Below are 19,804 nucleotides of genomic sequence, written 5' to 3' on the forward strand. Positions count from 1 at the left end.
AGACGAATGGAAAAACTGGTAGAAACTGACCTCGTGGAAGATCAGTTTGGATTCTGTAGAAATGTTGGAACACGTGAGGCATTACTGACCCTACAACTTATCTTAGAAAATAGATTAAGGAAAGCAAACCTACTTTTCTAGCATTTGTAGACTTAGAGAAAGCTTTTGACAATGTTGTCTGTTATACTCACTTTCAAATTGCGAAAGTGGCAGGGGTAAAATACAGGGAGCGAAAGGCTATTTACAATTTGTACAGAAACCAGATGGCAGTTATAAGAGTCGAGGGGCATGAAAGGGAAGGGAGTGAGACAGGGTTGTAGCCTATCCCCAATGTTATTCAATCTGTATATTGAGCAAGCAGTAAAGGAAACAAAAGAAAAATTTGGAGTAGGAATTAAAATCCATGGAGAAGAAATAAAAACTTTGAGGTTTGCCGATGACATTGTAATTCTGTCAGAGACAGCAAAGAACTTGGAAGAGCAGCTGAATGGAATGGATAATGTCTTGAAAGGAGGATATAAGATGAACATCAACAAAAGCAAAACGAGGATAATGGAATGTAGTCGAATTAAATCAGGTGATGCTGTGGGAATAAGATTAGGAAACGAAATGCTTAAAGTAGTAAATGAGTTTTGCTATTTGGGGAGCAAAATAACTGATGATGGTCGAAGTAGAGAGGATATAAAATGTAGATTGGCAATGGCAAGGAAAGCATTTCTGAAAAGAGAAATTTGTTAACACCGAGTATAGATTTAAGTATCAGGAAGTCATTTCTGAAAGTGTTTGTATGGAGTGTAGCCATGTATGGAAGTGAAGCGTGGACGATATACATTTTAGACAAGAAGAGAATAGAAGCTTTTGAAATGAGGTGCTACAGAAAAATGCTGAAGATTAGATGGGTAGATCACATAACCAATGAGGAGGTATTGAACTGGAGAGAAGAGAAATTTGTGGCACAACTTGACTAGATGAAGGCATCAGGTGGTAGGGCATATTCTGAGGCATCACGGGATCACCAATTTAATATTGGAGGGCAGCATGGAGGGTAAAAGTCGTAGAGGGAGACCAAGACATGAATACACTAAACAGATTCAGAAGTATGTAGGTTGCAGTAGGTACTGGGAAATGAAGAAGCTTGCACAGGATAGAGTAGCATGGAGAGCTGCATCAAACCAGTCTCTGGACTGAAGACCACAACAACAACAACCCTTGTGATAAGTAGATGCAGAGATTAATTATAATGACCACAAAAAAACCACAAAGTAGCATTTTATTTCTTTTGAAATACACACACTCTCTCTCTCTCTCTCTCTCTCTCTCTCTCTCTCTCTCTCTCTCTCTCTCTCTCTCTCTCTTTCTCTCTTTCTCTCTCTAGCCTTTAGGTTAATGGGAATAGTACCATACTGACCCAAAAATAAGCTGCACTTTTTATCCACATTTTATCCTCAAAAACTTAGGGTGAGAGTGATGAAGTGAATACTGGTGCTAATAGTGATGAAAGTAAGAAAGACAGAGTATGTAGTCAATGCATTGCATCAAATGTTAGAACAAAAGGTTAGGGTACGTATTTATGTCTTACATGTAAGTACAAATAAATTTTTGGTAATTTGTTTCCTCTCAGTCAGTGTGCGGCTTATTTTTGCACAAAGTCTTAATTGTTTATTATTATTATTATTATTATTATTATTATTATTATTTTAATTCCTCAAAATTTATGGGGTGGGGCTCATAAGCAGTGATGGCTTATTTTCAGGCCATTACAGTAATATAAATATATTCAATATATCCACCTCCATAAGGGAGCGGTCATCACTTCTGATTGCCATAGAAAGGACCTGGGTTCAATTCCCCATACCACCAGGCATTTTCCCTTCACTGCAGGACTGTAACTGGGAGCACTCACCCTTACGATGCCTACTAGGGAACTACATTTATGAGAAGTAGCATCTCCAAGGTCTGGAAAGTTGCCAGTGGCTTGGAGAGTGGTATGTTGACTCCATACCCCGCAGTAAGGCATCCAAATGAGAACAGGTAGCAGAGTATGACACAGAAGCAAATCAGAATCACGTGGTCCTCTGAGCCTGATAGTGGAGAGAAGGAGAAGGAGGAGTTAGAGAGAGGGAGGAGGAGGATAAGAACAGGAAAAGGGAGTAAGAGGAAATAGACAGACAGAGGGAGGGGAGTAGGAGATGGACAGAGAGGGGGGGGGGGTAGGAGGATATGGTCAGAGAGAGGGAGGAGCAGATGGAAGTAGAAAAAGTAGAGAAGGTAATGGACACACAGAGGATGACAAGGGGATGAATAGAGAGAGGGGGAGGAGGAGGTGAACTAGGAGAAGGAGGAGGAGGGAAGGAGGCAGGTGGAAGATGGAGAAGGATAGTGGGCTGTTTGCTGTAAGAGGGAGTGGTTTTAGTAGGAAGCATAAAAGGGTGTGAGGAGGCAAGTGAAAGAATATTGGATATAAGGAGAAAGGATGAAGAGTGGCAGGACATGATGGAGTATGTGGAAGAGAGGAGAGTGAAACAGGAGGTAGAATAGGACAGAGATATAAATTCTTTCTTATTATTCTGATGAGACAGCAGAGATTGAGACCTATATGTGTGCAACATAAGTAAAATAAAGGAAATGAACCACTAATCTTTAGCTGGCTGATGTGTGGTGCATAGAAACACACACTAATAAACATTCATACTAGCTTTTCAGCTCTTTCTCTAGTACAAGTACACACATTCAGACACACGAACACAACCACAGAAATGCACACAACCACTTCTATGCTTTGACTCTGCAATATATCTAACACAAGCACACATGAGAGAAGCTAGTATAAGTATAATTTTGCACTACAATTTATTTATAAGCTAGATAGCAGCAAAGTCCCGTTAAGTCACTTGGTTATAAATTGTTCAAAAACTGAAGGATGCAAAATGAACGTAACTTTTCATCATCTTGAATTGCTGTGGCTGAGTAGCATGGCATGCCCTGCAGTGTTGAAACCTGTTCCAAGGTGTACTTGTGATGGCTACCATTTTTCAACATATGAATTTATTCCCTTTTTCACTTCACAGTCCATTGAGCAAATGGTCTGGACATGTGGTTTAATATGCTGGTTCTTACTTGCCTTTCAACAGTGCCTACTCTCGTGCCTATTATTGGCTCCTTTGTTGGCACATATTTCTAATCTCTTCACCATCACTTTTAACTTTAATAGTATTATTTCATTTTGTTCTCCTCTGTGTTCTTCTTCACCAAAAAATATCTGATCACTCATCGCTACTAGTAAGGTATTGATGCATGGTAGCAGAAACTGAAACATCAGGTGCCACACTCACTACAACTTAAAATATCAGAACCACAAAACTTTAAGAAGGCAACAGTTAAATCAAAACTTTTTAATTCACTGGAACACCAGTTTCTGATGACAAGTGGTTATCACATACTTTTGTTTTTCTCCTTCTCACTCTGGCTATTTTTCTCATTTCAAACAATAAACAATCATTCACTACTTCACTCACCCTGCTAGTTTCCACCACAGTAAACATAATCCAAAGAGCTCCAAAGACACAGTAATCCTACTGTCATAACTTTACAATAGCATGCTGGGAAAATGTAATCAGCCTACAAAGGAGATTTTTTATAAAACACTCGTGCGACCCATCATAGCATACAGCTCAGATGTGTGGGTTCCAGACTAAAAAGAATTATCAGGGGATATGTTATGTATACAAAGAATGGCTGTGCATGACTTTGATTCATAAAAGAGTATTATGGAGATACTGAAAAATGTGAACTGGCAGACACTTGAAAGAGATATGAATTATCCCGTGAAACCCTACTTACAAAGTTTCATGAACCATATTTAATTGAGAAATTTAGGAATGTACCATGTATTACTTGCATAGGTACCACAAAGACAAGCTTAGATTGATTACAGTGCACACACTGACATTTAATCAATCATTATTCCTGATCTCCACATGTGAATGGAATGAGAAGAAGTCTTTGTAATTGATACAACAGGATGTCACTGCCATGCATTCCACAGTGGGTTGCAAAGTATAGATGTAAATGTAGATGCAGATGAACAAACTCCTATTGTATAATGATAAATGATATGTCAGTTAGGAGTTTTGCCTGATAGTCTACCTGTGTAAAAAAATAAATAAATAAATAATATCTGTGTAGACTGTTCAGCCAGTTTGGCAATTGACATTTTTCGTCAATAAATGATTGAAATTTATTTCAGAAGTTTTAAATTTGTGTCCTGATAAGGGAAAAACTGAAACAAGTAATATGGAGCGGTAGTATAGTCCAGAAACGCTCAAGTAATCTGTAAGGAATTATTCATAAAGATCATTACAATTGCGGATTCATGTCAAGAATTTATTTGTTTTGTTAACAAATAAACTTTGTAATGCTTCATTCAGTATGAGGAACAGAGCTAAATGTTCAACTGTTACTTTTACAGATAACACGGATAAAGAATTAGCATGGGAACCTCTAAATGAAAATACTGGTCTTCTTCAAGATAAGGTATTTATGTAGTAGTAAAGCTCCTTGTTCTAACTCCAAAAATAACAAACTTTAAAGTCTGTAATTACTGCTGTCAGTGACACAATTTGGTAAGATAATGACTTACCAAACAAAGAATTATCTATGGTTGATCATTTAAGTTTTAATCTCAAAATACAAACGTGATGCAATTAAATTTTAATGATAATATCCAAAAACCACAATTTTTTCTTACTATACTAAACTTGGGATGCAGTTTCCTTGGCTCTATGTGATCGGTAAACTAAAATTTAATTCATCTGGGAAGACTGCTAAAAAGACTCAATTCAGGGCTATAAAGACAAATATAAAAGGAACCACTTACAGATAACTCTTTCCCATACCAGATGGCCACACCCTGAGGCCATGTAAAACAAATGTTGGGTTAAATATTTAGCATCCAGAACCAGATTTTTTCCACCTGCCAACTGAGAGGCAACAGTTGAAGAAAAAAGGACTATTCACAGCCTAGGAAAGAATGTTAGCAAACACTGTCAGGATGAAAGGAATATCAGCAATGAAATGCCCTTGACATTTCAGATTTAAAAACCTGATTCATTGAAAGTGGCAGTGTCATAGAGAAAATGAAAGGAAAAGGAAAGATTCACCAAAAATATGATACCACAGGGAAAGGAACTATGGATTTAATAGTGCAAGAGATAAGAATGAAAGAAAGAGAAAAACACTAGTGGAAACCTCTAAAATATAAATGTAAAATAAAAGGGGGGTATTAATTTTAAAAAAAATTAAATGAGCAAACTGCTTTGCTCAATACATCAATTTGAGTTGTGGGACCCAGGCATGTGGCATTGTGTAAGTTGTCATCTCCAATGTTTTACATGCTAGAGTTGGGGGAAATGGAGTAATTAAAATCATCTGTATAATGTGGCAGGTACCAAGATCATGTCACATCTGCTTTATCAGAGCACCATGTGTTGCCAATACAGATTCTGTGCATGTGGTAATTCATTCTTATAACTGTGTAACTATGGCACAGACAGAGAAAGCTGCATAATGATGGCATTTCACCTGATACACAGTATAAGAATCGCACAGACCCAACTCCTGAGGTAGACCTCACCACTGATGGTACTAACATTGCAGTTATGGAGGTAACATAGGGAAAATTATGCACTGGACAATATGAAACACTGAGCAAGGAAATGATTGGTTGGTTGGTTGGATTGGTTGGGGAAGGAGACCAGACAGCGAGGTCATCGGTCTCATCGGATTAGGGAAGGATGGGGAAGGAAGTCGGCCGTGCCCTTTAAGAGGAACCATCCCGGCATTTGCCTGGAGTGATTTAGGGAAATCACGGAAAACCTAAATCAGGTTGGCCGGACGCGGGATGGAACCGTCGGCCTCCCGAATGCGAGTCCAGTGCAAGGAAATGAGGTGAAGAGATATATTATTTTGGGTGATAAACACTGGGCCAAAATAATAAAGTACAAGAAGAGGTAAACTCTTTCATTGTTCTTGAGATAAAACAGTATTTTTAAGAGTGGCCAAAACAGGATAAGAAAGTCAAATGTTGAGTTAAATATTTGGCATCTAAATGGCAAAATTGCTTAAAAATACTTGCATGTACTTACATGGAAAGGTAAACTTCGAGAAGTGTCACATGTCCTCGGACACTCTTATAAAGCAGATTAATCTGCTTCAATCAGCAGAACATGATCAGTATGAAGACATGTGATAGTGCAAATGAGTAATGTATAATGTTAAAGTTTCATTGAAAAATTAAAAGAAAAAGAGAACAGCATATAACTAATGATCTAATACATATCACTGATCTCTAGTGCAGTTCAGACTGAGGCATACACTATGTGATCAAAAGTCAAGACACCTGGCTGAAAATAACTTACAAGTTTGAGGTGCCCTCCATTGGTAATTCTGGAATTCAGTATGGTGTTAGACCGCCCTTAGCCTTGATGACAGCTTCCACTCTCACAGGCATACCTTCAGTCAGGCTCTGGAAGGTTTTTGAGGAATGGCAGCCCATTCTTCAAGGAGTACTGCACTGAGGAGAGGCATTTATGTTGGTCTGTGAGGCCTGGCATGAAGTCGGTGTTTCAAAACATTCCAAAGGTGTTCTATATGATTCAGGTCAGGACGCTGTGCAGGCCAGTCCATTATAGGGATGTTATTATCATGTTGAAAGATGCAACCGCCATCCCCGAATTGCTCTTCAACAGTGGGAAGCAAGAAGGTGCTTAAAACATCAATGTAGACCTGAACTGCGATTGTGCCATGCAAAACAACAAGGGATGGAAGCCCTCTCCATGAAAAACATGACCACACAGTAACACCACCACCTCCGAATTTTACTGTTGGCACTACACACGTTAACAGATGACGTTCACCGGGCATTCACCATACCCACACTGTGCCATCGGATCGCCATATTGTGTACCATGATTTGTCACAGCAAGCAATGTTTTTCCACTGTTCAGTCATCCAATGTTCACGCTCTTTACACGAAGCAATGCATCGTTTGGCATTTACCAGCATGATGTGTGGCTTATGAGCAGCCGCTCGACCAGGAAATCCAAGTTTTCTCACCTACCGCCTAACTTTCATAGTACTTGCAGTGTACCCTGATGCAGTTTGGAATTCCTGTGTAATCGTCTGGATAGATTACAGATTACGACCCCTCTTCAACTGTCGGCGGTCTCTGTCAGTCAACAGATGAGGTTGGCCTGTACGTTTTTGTGCTGTAAGCATCCCCTCACGTTTCCATTTCACTATCACATCAGAAACAGTGGACTTAGGGATGTTTAGGAGTGTGGAAATCTGGCATACAGATGTATGGCACAAGTGACATCCAATCACCTGACCACATTCGAAGTTCGTGAGTTCCACAGAGTGCCCCAATTTGCTCTCTCGCAATGTCTAATGACTACTGAGGTTGTTGATATGGAGTACCTGGCAGTAGATGGCATCACAATGCACCTAACATGAAATCATATGTTTTTTGTGGTGTTCAGGTACTTTTGATCACATAGTGTGCATTCTCAGTGTCATTGTTTCAGAAACAAAAGAAGTTGAGATACTTTTACTGAACAGAAGTCACTAGGAGAAAATGGGTTTAAAGTTAGTTCAAACATGTTTGAGATGTACAGAAAAACTGTTGATGAGGCACTACATTCAGGTCAATCAAGAATGAGCATACTGACTTACGTCAATCAAGTGAACTAAATGCTAGCACAAAATTAGTAATCATGTCTTACTCAAGACACTGAATTGGTGATAAGTTATGATAATGTTAACACTGCATTCAGATAGTTTTGGATAAGCAGAATATCTGCTTTTTCAGTATATTCCCAGTTCTTGCAACACAAATTGACTGAACAGCAGATGGCAATTATGATAGAAACAGCTGAAACATTACATTGACATGTGTAGCCAAGATCCATATTTTGTGTAAAGTACCATAATAAGATTTTATACCTGCTAGTAGTAAGTCAATCCAAAATAGGGAAGAAAATCACCGAACTGTATTGTTCTGTGCATTATATTGTGAGAGGCAAAGACATTTGACAGCAGTTCTTTTGTAATTCCAAGAGAATACTCACTGACACTTTGCAGCTCCTTATAAATGTTCCCATAAATGTATTGCTGTTAACTGAGATTACTTCGAAGGTGTAGAATGTCATCTTGTATTTATTTTCTGTTTACTTTGTTTCACGATACTATTCTGCATACTTTTGGATGTAGCATCTAAACTGCTTCTTTTTTTTCGCACTGTGTGAATTACAGAACATCTGAACTTGATTTTCTTTATTTGTCACAAATATAAAGGGGGGCAGGGGGGGGGGGGGGGGGGGCAAGAGGCAGTCAAATGAAAACTGAACACCTGCCACAGTGGGACCATGAAATAGGCCTATTCAAAAGTCATCACCACACATGTTAAGACATTTATCCCACTGGGAAACAAGACAGTCAATTCCTGTTTTGTAAAACGTAGTCAGTCACTGACAGATCCACACTACTCTTGCAACTTCCTTGTCTGACAGAAACCAACATCCACGGATATTGTTCTTCAGGTTGCCAAAGATGTGAAAATCACATGGTGAAAAATCCGGGCTCTACACAGGATGTTGGAATATTTCCCAAACAAATCATCGATGGTAGCATTTGCCCAGTTGGCAGTTTGGGGGCAGTATTTATTGTGCATCAGGATGATCCCATCCACAGTATTTCTACAGCCCAGCAGTACAAAATATCTCTCATCTTGCATGCCAAAGAAATCCAAAGCTGTTCAAACAAGTTCAGATAAGTATATGATGATCTTCTTGACTGCAGGAACCCACTGCCCATCAAGTTCCTCGAGCATGAAACCACAATCAAAGCAGAGACACATTGCAGGAACTGTGATGCACCATATAAAGTCAAAACACTCAGGAATACCATTGGATGGAACGATCCTGTTGCATGATAATGCCCACCCCGCACTCCCAATTGGATGAAGCAATTTGGTTGGGAAACACTACAGCATCCTCCATAGAGCCCAGATCTTTCACCATGTGGTTTTCACATCTTTGGTGACCTGAAGAAAGACATGCATGGACATCAATTTCAGTCAGAGGAGAAAGTTGAAGTGTAGGTATAATTGTGGATCCATCAGTGCCCAACCACATTCTATAAAACAAGAGTTGATCGTATCATTTCTCACTGGGATAAATGTCTTAACACATGTGATGATTACTTTGGAATGGAACCATTCCTTGGTCACATTGTGACAAGTGTTTGATTTTCATTTTACTGCCTCTCATAGCATTAAAGAGTAAACATACCAGAAATTTAATGTCTGTACCCTAAGACATTACACTCACTTTGGGTCAATCCGTACCAAGTGGTCCAAGAAAAAAATAATTGGTTGCTTGACCATCTCAGAAAAATTTATATTTGCTGGGTGAATTCACCAACGTTTAGTAGTCACAAGAATTTTTTTTTTAATTTATTGTTTATTATTTTGAAATGGCGGCCACATTTGTTTCAGGCCGCATGCGTTTTTCATATTTGCAAGCACCTACATTTTTTACAATTATTCAGTAGTGGATTGTGCTAAGCCTTTCAGATAAAATGCATTTAGTTTAACACACTCTGGGCTACAAATTAACATCATTATCACTTAGCTGGATGTATTCTTTAATATATTTTTAATAGTTCCAAGTTATCAGTTCCAAATTTTTAAAAAAAACTCAATTTTTGAAGAGTAGTTTTCCAAAGAAAGATTAATTTCTCAGCTTTAATATTTTTTCTACTATTACACTGTATAGTATAGTTACTTTTTATAGAGTCTCAATGGTGAGCAGCTTGCACTTAAGCAAATACACTATTTTAAAAAATGGATTTTTTTTAATTTTCCCATTTTGTGGCCTGCAAGATCTTTGTTGGGGGACCGGATAAAAATCTGAAAATTTCACAATTAATAGACCTTTATGATATCAAACGTCAGTATAAATTTAAACTTTGAGATTCAATTGGAAGTTATGGAAAAAACAATTACAAATACAAGTCAAAAATACATTTTTTAATATCTGGAATATCTTGGCTTATGGAATAAAATATATCAGTTACAGTATATAATTTAATCATATCTATGATTACTTACTTTTTTTTATTGAAAATCAGCCTACTAATTACATTATATTGTTCTCTTGTTGTTTGTTTTTAGTACATCGCTCATTGAACCTTTGAGAAATTTGTTCACTCAGTTTGGGTGTTAGATTATAAGTTCACCCAGTCACAGTTGTAAATTCCATGGGGGACAGCTTCTGTAGTACATTTTTAAGTGGCATCCAAATTTGATCCTTCTCTACTTTTTTTAAAAGATGTCCTTGGTCCTGGAGGGTGTTAAAATACAACATGTACATCTTGGTTTTGACAGTCAATATTATCAACTTTGCCAACCCACCACTGTTCGTCGTAAACACAAGTCACTATGTCTTTATTTTGAAGAAACAGTTGTACAAGTTTTCCACATTGATGAAATTCACTATCAGGCGAACTTGATGTGATCTCACACTTCTGTAAGTTGTGTGAATGGGGTACAAAACAATGAAAAGATCGAGTGCCTTTAATCTTCTGACAAGTGTTGTACCTTTCCTTCAAGACACTGTCATAGACTTCTTGTATTTCCTCATATTGTACAAAAACATAGGTAATTCCTTTGATATGTTTTTTACAGAATTCAAGCATTTCTTGAGGTGTTATGATATGATTGTCATTGGTCCACTGCAGACGAGCTTTTGTGACAGCTCACTTTGTTGTACCACCTACACCATTACAAGCATTCTTCCCACGGCATGAAGTGAAAAAGTGCCATTTTTCATAAAACCCAAAATCTTCTTTATGAAAGGAGCTGTTAATAATTTTCTTTTTTTGTTTTTATATTGACTTGCTGTCCCATCCGAACATTAAATCAATTTTTTTTATGGAAGGGTGGTGCTGTTTAATGCAGTTTGTTAATTTTAGGTGAAAAATGTGAATTGCTGTAGTGTTGTGTTCAAGGTAGTCACTTATGACACAAAAGCTGTGGCTCATTAGTTTATCTTCATCTTCATAATAGAATACAAATGGATGAACTGTGGCCTGCTTGTTTACCCAGTGTCCGCCCCAATAGCTGAGTGATCAGCTTGGCGGGCTGTCATGCCAAGGGCCCCGGGTTCATTCCTGACTGGGTCAGAGATTTTCTCTGCTCAGGGACTGGGTTTTGTGTTGTCCTCATTATCATTTCATCATCATCAGTGGAAGGCAATGGGAAACCACCACTGGAATCACTTGCCTAGACACTCAAGCGGTGGACCTCTCTGACGAGGCTTCCCCCATGACAAGACCTGTAGTAAGGCAGAACACAAAGTTTTTGTTTACCAAGTGGTGCCCTTGTACTTCATCTTGAACAACAAAGGTATAATTTTCCGAAAAGTCAGCAAGAACTAAGCATTCATCAGCTGCCAATGTTTGCTTTTTGTCTTTCAAAAATTTACTTTGAGCTTTTGCAATAAAATGATGCATTTTCAAATTTCAAGGTTAGCCACCAACATTTCAAAAAACTCTTCTCGTGATTTTATGACTGTCACTATTTCAGTTCTGTCTTGCATCACCCATTATTTGTATTTTATATTGTCAGGCATCAAATCATCTTCTTCAGATGCTTCAAACATGTCAGGTAAGGCTTGTTTGCCTGGACAATCTTCATATTTTCCCTTGATCATACAATTGTAACTGTCAATATTGCATACCATAACATCCAAAAGGTCTTTATAGTCACCTCCAAGATTGGCCCCATCTATCATCAACTTTACGTTTTGATGATACAAACGAACATAAACATTATGGGTGCCAGATGCCCCTGCAACAATACACCATCTTGGTCTCAGCTTGCAAAACTTTGATCTTCCAATTTTAATGTCAGGATTTTCTTTTTTTTAAATTCAGTGAATAGTTCATTTAAATTACACAATATTAACCTTTTTTGTCTTTGAATCTTAGAACCATTTTCTTTCACAGAAACAAAGTCTTTTTTGCCAGACATCAAACGGCTGTTATAGTCATCATCATAATACTTAATAAATTTATTGATTGTGTTTTCAGCTACCAAATTAGGTGCACTTTTCTTTTGTAATGCTGGTAAAATTTCCTGTTCTTTTACTAATTGCCTTGTTAACTTAACAAGACATTGTGAGACATTAAATTCATCACTAACTTTTGCTCAACTCCAAGAATTCAGCAGTAAACAGATAATCTTAATTTTATCCTCTTTGTTTGAAGTACTGTGTTTAGTTTTTAGTTTTCCTATCAAATCACCATATTAAGTTGGTGAAGTTTTAGAACTTCCATCTGTTTTAGTACAAATTGTATTTTGAAATGAAACTTCCAAATTCTTTTTGGCTGTAGCTGCCACTTTCTCAATTTTTGTATTCAAGGCACTTAGTCTTCTATCTTGACTTAGTTTTCTAATTTTACTAGCAGGCGATATACCCAGAATTTCACAAGCTGTAACTACTTTTTTAATGGTTGCTGATAAGTCACAAAATTCTTTATCTGAGGTTTCACTATCCTTTCTCTTGTGAATTGCGAATATCTTAGAATAACATGTTGGACACAATGATTTTTCTGGTATGAGATTGACTAAAGGGCTTTTTTTTTTTTTTTTAGAATAATGATCAAATGTTATTTCTCGCAGATCTTTTGTTATATGTTTCTTATACGGGTTCATGCAAGACTGACCAAAAAGGTGACGAAAATTTTTTAAGTATTTTATTTCATGGTCCTTGTATGTTGATTTGACCTCTGGGCCAACTCATAAGTAAAACAACACTTTTTCTTCTTGACTGTAATCTTCGATTAAAGTAATGTCTATAGGACACTCTCCATACACACTTTTATGACATGCTTCATTAATAACAACACCAACAGAACACTGAGACACCATTTTTCAACTGCACACTTCAAGAAATTCTATCTAAATAAGTGAGTAGACAATTGTTGGTCTAAGGGAGAAGACAACAATCAGACTTTTATAGGCTTGCAGATGCAATTGTTAGCCCGCTGAAACAATTACCACAGCATTGTTTCGACAAATATTCATTAACTAGTGTAATGTGGTGTGTTACATTATGCAAATGGTATACTTTATTTGATTAGCCTACCAGATATCACAGATGTTAATAAACGTATTTTTGACTCGTGTTTGTAATTTTTTTCCATAACTTCCAATTGAATCTCAAAGTTGAAATTTATACTGAAGTTTGATATCATAAAGGTCTATTAACTGTGAAATTTTCAGATTTTTGTCTGGTACCCCAACAAAGATATGCAGGCCACAAAATGGAAACATTAAAAAAAATCCATTTTTTAAAATCGTGTATTTTTTTAAGTGTGAGCTGCTCACAATTGATACTCTGTAAAAAGTAACTATACTATACAGTGTAATAGCAGGAAAAATATTTAAGTTGAGAAATTAATCTTTCTTTGGAAAACTACGGTTCAAAAATAGAGTTTTTTTTAATTTGTGGCTGATAACTTGGCACTATTAAAAATATATTAAAGAATACATTCAGCTAAGTGTTAATGATGTTAATTTGTAGCCCAGAGTGTGTTGAACTAAATGCATTTTATCTGAAAGGCTTAGGACATTCCACTACTGAATAATTGTAAAAAAATGTAGATGCTTGCAAATACGAAAAAACACACGCGGCCTGGAACAAATACGGCCACCATTTCAAAATAATAGCCCACATCTCGTGGTCGTGCGGTAGCATTCTTGCTTCCCACGCCCGGGTTCCCGGGTTCGATTCCCGGCGGGGTCAGGGATTTTCTCTGCCTCGTGATAGCTGGGTGTTGTGTGCTTTCCTTCGGTTAGTTAGGTTTAAGTAGTTCTAAGTTCTAGGGGCTGATGACCATAGATGTTAAGTCCCATAGTGCTCAGAGCGATTTTTTTTTTTTTTCAAAATAATAAACAATAATTTTTTTAAAATATTTTTGTGGCTACTAAACATTGGGGAATTCACCCAGCAAATATAACATTTTTCTGAGATGGTCAAGATACCAGTGCTGGACCACTTGGTATGGATTGACCCCTTTCTGTAAGATGTGTGGTTATTTACTGAACACAATATTTTTACTGCTCACCTTTACCAAATAAAACTTTAGTTCATTTTACCCAAAAGAAAATGATGTAGGAGGAGATAGGGTAGTGATATGTCCTACACTGAGGTTGTAATCAGTTAACATTTATTTTTTATTCCACACAAAAATTGAAAAATACAAGCTTGTCAGCTTTGACTTAGTGTGCTGATTGTACTTAACCACGAATTAATGACTGACAAACAATAAAAATTATATAGTGTCTGCTCACAAAAGCTCTTCAAAGATTATGAATTCCACAGAATGAATCACAATGACAGGATTTCTGAAATAGTTTCTGATAGGGACACTAGATCTTAAATTCAATTAGCCCTGGTGTCTGTTTAGGAAGTGCAACAAAGTCAAAGTCCATTCAGTAGTATAACAATGGCAACCACTAGCACCATTGACAATCCAATTTCCACACAAGAATACCAGTCGTGGAGCACCAATTCCACCGCAGGCCAAGATGGAGGAGGCAAAGTTTTCTGTGCAGTGGCTAGCAGCATATAGTGGGTGCAGTGGAGTATGCTCCAGATCAAGCTGCTGCTGGAAATCAGCGGTGTAGATCCTGGTGGTCACTCTGCTTCAAAACTTTTTGCAGAGGCTCTGTGAATTGGACTGGTTGAGATCAGCCAGGCATCAACCTAAAGTTGTGCCTGACAGATGATATCTGTTTGATGCTTGGATTATATATGGTTCAAAGAGGTAAAGAAGTGCTTCCAGTTGTGGCACTATTGTCAGGATGCATGTGTCACTGGTCTTGAAGCTGGCACCTTTCCTGGTGAAGCTAACACGTCATTTTCCCATGATGCCAGCTGGAGCTCCACTTCAGAACAGACTGGCATGTTTTGGACACAATCCATTTCACTATGGTTGATACACCATGCCTGCCATACTGTTGCCAGCTGGGTCTGCCAAGGGAAGGTATCCTGTGGAGCCAGAACACGGGCAACATGGAGACATTACCTGTAATGCAGGTAGTTGTAGTCATAGATGAAGGCTTTGGATACATCAGACAGGATGCAAAGTAAACTAGAATTGTAATCTGCTAACCAGTACTTGAGGCATACAGAGTGAACCTGAACTCCAGGTTGTTCAGGGATAAGTGACCATTGTCTCTGGTGGCTCATTACAGATCAATAAAATTTTGTTTTATTTCTTACCCCCATTTATATTTGTATTTCTTTTCCAATGAAAATACGTCCACAGCAATGCCCATATGGATGGTATGTGCTGCATGTCTTGTTTGGAAACAAATTTATTCAATTCAGTGACTGTACTTGCTGTTGACAACAGTGATGTCCACTCACTCTTTGCCCTTGGCACTGTTCAGTCATGTCATGGGTTTGTTTTCTGGCAATGTTCGTTGTACATTAACAGTGATACACAGCAGCAAGGCTAGGTTTATTGATGAAGAGTTGGTCGATGTGGACCTCATGCTAGGGTTCATTGAATGCAATGGAAAGACAACACAACAATGCTATGTTAAGCTATTCCCACAGCAAAGGCAACCACATCACAGTACTTTTACATCTATGGGTTGTTCCATTACTCTGAACTTTGTGTTATACATTTTAGTGACTGTATGTTATGGAGATTCATTGCAAAGTTATTTTTTTTTCAGGGACAAAGGTAATTGGGGTAACAAAATAAATAAATCATAAGTACATTATTACTATCTATTGAGGCCAGCAAAGACCATGTGTCCTTTATACCAAAATACTCAGAAAATATCCTTGAACAACCTGCAAAATTTTTGGTGGAGTTCGGGTTCAGTCTGTGTATTTTGTGGCCATAAGTCTATGGACATGCACTCTTATCCTTTCAGAGATCACAGCCATATGTGTAGAGCAGCAATAATCCAAACTTTGGTCATCTAAATGACTGCTTAACTGAACTACTACTTGTTCATGCCTGTTACTCTCCCCATTCTAAGCTTTTGCCCTCCTCCCCCTGCCCTTGCACTAATGCTGAGTTGCCAGCAATAATAACCATTTGCTCTCTGTTATGATCACTTGTACCTTTACCATGTAAAGTAAACTTGAATATAAAATGTCTAATATAAATGTGTTGTACTTTCTATGAGACAGAAATATGAGGTTAATAAAAGAACAGGATAGATTGTTACTCACTGTAAAGATGACATGTTGAGTTGCACATAGGCACAATGAAAAGACCATTACAATTTAGCTTTCAGCCAAAATCCTCTTCAAAAAAGAAAACACACACACATTCACAAATTCCTTCACAAAAGCAAGCATACCTCATACACATATGACCACCATGTCTGGTACCTTGGACTAGAATGCAACTGTCACATTGAATGAAAGCAGGATTCTGGAGATGGCAGGGAAGGGGGAGGGATAGCAGGGTATGGGTGGAGAGACAGAAGAGCATTCCAACCTGGAGTTTCCATTATTAGATTGATAAAATGCTAAGAGGAAGGTGAATTCGGAACCAAGTTATCTACTGAATAGGGCTACAAAGTTAGTAAGCTCACAAAAACACATAAAAACAGAAGAAAAGCATCATAAATTTTATATCTAAGCTTGATTCTACAGATAGATCTACAGTTTGTAAAACTATGAAGCTCAGCATGAACATGATTTTAGATTGTGCTGTTTACAAGTGTTTACACAAGAAAGATCACAAGGAGAATCCACCTTTGGTCCCATTCTATGTGAAAAATCAGTTCAGTTTAATGAAAACCTTGGAGAGCTGTTGAATTTTAAAGCAAGCACGTGCCAATTAAAACACTGTTGTAAGTCTAGGCATGGCATTTGTGAGCTTCAAACACAAGAAGAAAAACTGTCCGCTGATTCTTTCATAATCAAACTAAGGAAGTACAGAGGGAAGAAAATTATGCTCTCAAAAATGTTTGGAATGCTTACAAAGCTGGGGTCAATCAGAAAGCTTTTCCAACTCATTAATGTGTCTGTGATGCCTATCATTTACACCTCACAAAAGAGCGCCTGGATAAATACCTGTAGTATCATCTTCACAGAATGGTTTATGGAAGGTTTTGGACACTCTGTAAAATCTCATCAGTTAAAAATGGTAAAAGGGAGAAATAATTACTGCTCCCTGATAATACACCAACTCATCCATTGTTTGATATTTTAAATAAAAAGGATGAGTTCATAAAATAAGGTCTCTTCCACCTAATGTAACTTCCTTATCGCAGTCTATGAATCAAGGCATTATTGAGTCTTTCAAATGGTATTACAGAAGAGAATTGTTAAGTAAGTTATTGTAAAAGGGAAGAAGAGGGAGAAGAAAGTCTGTTTATAAATCATGAAAATATTGATTTGAAAGATGCGTCCTAGATGATCGCAGCATCATGAGATAGTGTAAAGAAACAGAATTTGGAAGGCCAGGAATAAAACTTTGGGGGAAGTGCTCTAAGTCTAATTGAAAATGACAAACAGAAAGATATGTCCAAAATGCTCAATATGCTAAAAGAATACAGTTGCCATGAATGTGACGAAGATGACATTCAAGAATGGATGAGTATCCACGATGCAGATCCACAACACTAAATCCTACAGGATAGCAAAATTGTAAACCTCATCACTGATAAAGCTGACATTGCTACATGTCTCTCAGCTAGTGGTCGAAAAAATGAAGATCAAAATATACCACCTCTTTCTGAAGCATTTATATGTTTAGATACTGCCTTCAGGTGGTGTGAAGCTTAAGATGAAAGTGACCAGTTTCAGATATCTGTCCTAAAAAGTGTAACATAGCTGCTTGTAAGTGGGGAGACTTGCTTTCACAGACCGCAGTTAAGGATTTTTAAAGCATTGATTCTATACGTATGTACTGTACATGCAAAATTCAAATGTATTGCATATTTTTTGTTTACTAGGCTGTACTACATACATTCCTACTGTACTTGCCCTTGTGACAGTAAAAGAGATTCATGTTATTATAAATATATGTAGTTTTTCTTGGTAAATAAAAGTATACTGTTCAATTATCTGAACAAACCAGTTTTCTGGACTTTTATGTCCCCTGAAACTAACAGGATGTGAGATCTCATTTTGCTACAGTTACATTATGAGAAAACCTTTCTATTTAGTTCTGTCATATTCAGCATTGAATTTGTTTCCATTTGTCCTGAAGCATAATAAACAGGTGTTAGTAAGTTTTTGGGCAAATTGATATGGCACATAATTGATGCTCTAATTTATACCTAAGTCTTCAGTGGAGTCCAGTTAGGGTCTGTGCAGGAAATTTCAGCAAATACATTCAAATTTCTTTTGAAACTATGGCAAAGTAGTTCTTGCTTTCAGGACAGAAGGATAATCATATTGATCTAGAAAACGTCACTATGGGAAGTATACTATTCTCTAAAATGTTTTTGTAAATATTTGCATTGATTTAATAGTCTGAGTCAAAAGCAGGGTAAACAGCTTCAGATCATCACACCTTCCTCCACTGAATTTCACTCTTAGCACACTTCCAATTAAGTACCCTTTTCCATGCATCCACCAAGTCCATATATGTCTGGTGGAGTGTCACACCATAAACTGTTTGTTACTAATCATCTACAGAGCCTCTTCTGTTGGTGCACAAAGCAATGATGGTTTTGTATATCATTTGTTTTTATGAACACCAATGTGTGGCAACAGTACAACCCTAAAAAGTGATAGTTCCTTGACAGTCTTTGTCATTGACTTCTGTACCCCAACTGGAATACAAGACAAAGCTCATGTCAGAATACTTTACTGTTTGGTGATCCCCATCTGGTCTTTGATTACCCTAGCAGGACAGTAATTTGGATTAGTACTTCCCAAGTGTCTTACCTCTGAAATAGCATTGCTGCCAGTAGTCATAGACAAATTTAACAACTAGGCACATGTAGTGCCCAAGAGAACATCCTTATCACTTAACACTTCATTTGAACTCCTTGAACTCTGAGACCGAACTGACATACTCTATTATTATTTACTGGAGTATACACTGTAATTCACATGACAAGTTAAATTATGCCACACCAGGACTCATGTCTGCAACATTACCTTTTGTGGACAGTGAATTACCAACTGCACAACTTATTCTGGCCTCCCATAGATGAACTAAAAGATTGAAACTGTCACTTGTTTCCTTCCATAACCTCAATGCTCCCAAAGAAGCTCTTCTTCAATTTGTTTATGGTCATAGTGTCTGCAGGTAAAATAGTTAAGCATATCACATACTCTAGACAATTTTCACTACTGCTGAAAGTATTTGCAAAGTCCAGAGATACATATGTATCAAAATACCATCTCATTTTCTTGGTCTGAGAAATCTCTTCCCAACCACTACATGGAGGAGAAATGCCCTCTTCATTGTCATCATTGTTCTGCAAACATTTCATGATAACCATTGACAAGCAACTCAGAATCAAAGCATAAATAAATCCAGAATGCTATAAAAATCCTCACAAATAAACTGCACAAGCAATAGCAAGCAAATGCAAACACTGCCTCTTTTTTTATGTATGACTTAAGGCCAATTGACACGCCATCACGTCACATCATGATCCATCCCATTAAAACATTCTGAAATGCATTTCAAATGATGGCATCCACACTGACCGTCCTCTCCCATCAGGTCATGTCACATCATGGCA

The 19,804-nt window shown here is 37.5% G+C and overlaps 1 protein-coding gene across 6 annotated transcripts in view; it reads left to right on the forward strand.

Annotated features, from left to right (window-relative positions):
* LOC124788247 (neurexin-4) overlaps positions 1-19,804 on the forward strand; it is a 545,350-nt gene that overhangs the window by 491,931 nt on the left and 33,615 nt on the right. For all 6 annotated transcript variants that reach the window (XR_007016075.1, XM_047255435.1, XM_047255434.1 and 3 more), the window contains exon 33: positions 4,469-4,533. Coding sequence is in view for 5 of the 6 variants with exons in the window: in XM_047255435.1 (XP_047111391.1) it covers positions 4,469-4,533 (65 nt within the window). In the remaining variant the exon portion in view is untranslated. The remainder of the gene's footprint in view (positions 1-4,468; positions 4,534-19,804) is intronic.

This window comes from Schistocerca piceifrons, chromosome 3 (genome assembly GCF_021461385.2).
Source record: "Schistocerca piceifrons isolate TAMUIC-IGC-003096 chromosome 3, iqSchPice1.1, whole genome shotgun sequence".
Classification (NCBI taxonomy): domain Eukaryota; kingdom Metazoa; phylum Arthropoda; class Insecta; order Orthoptera; family Acrididae; genus Schistocerca; species Schistocerca piceifrons.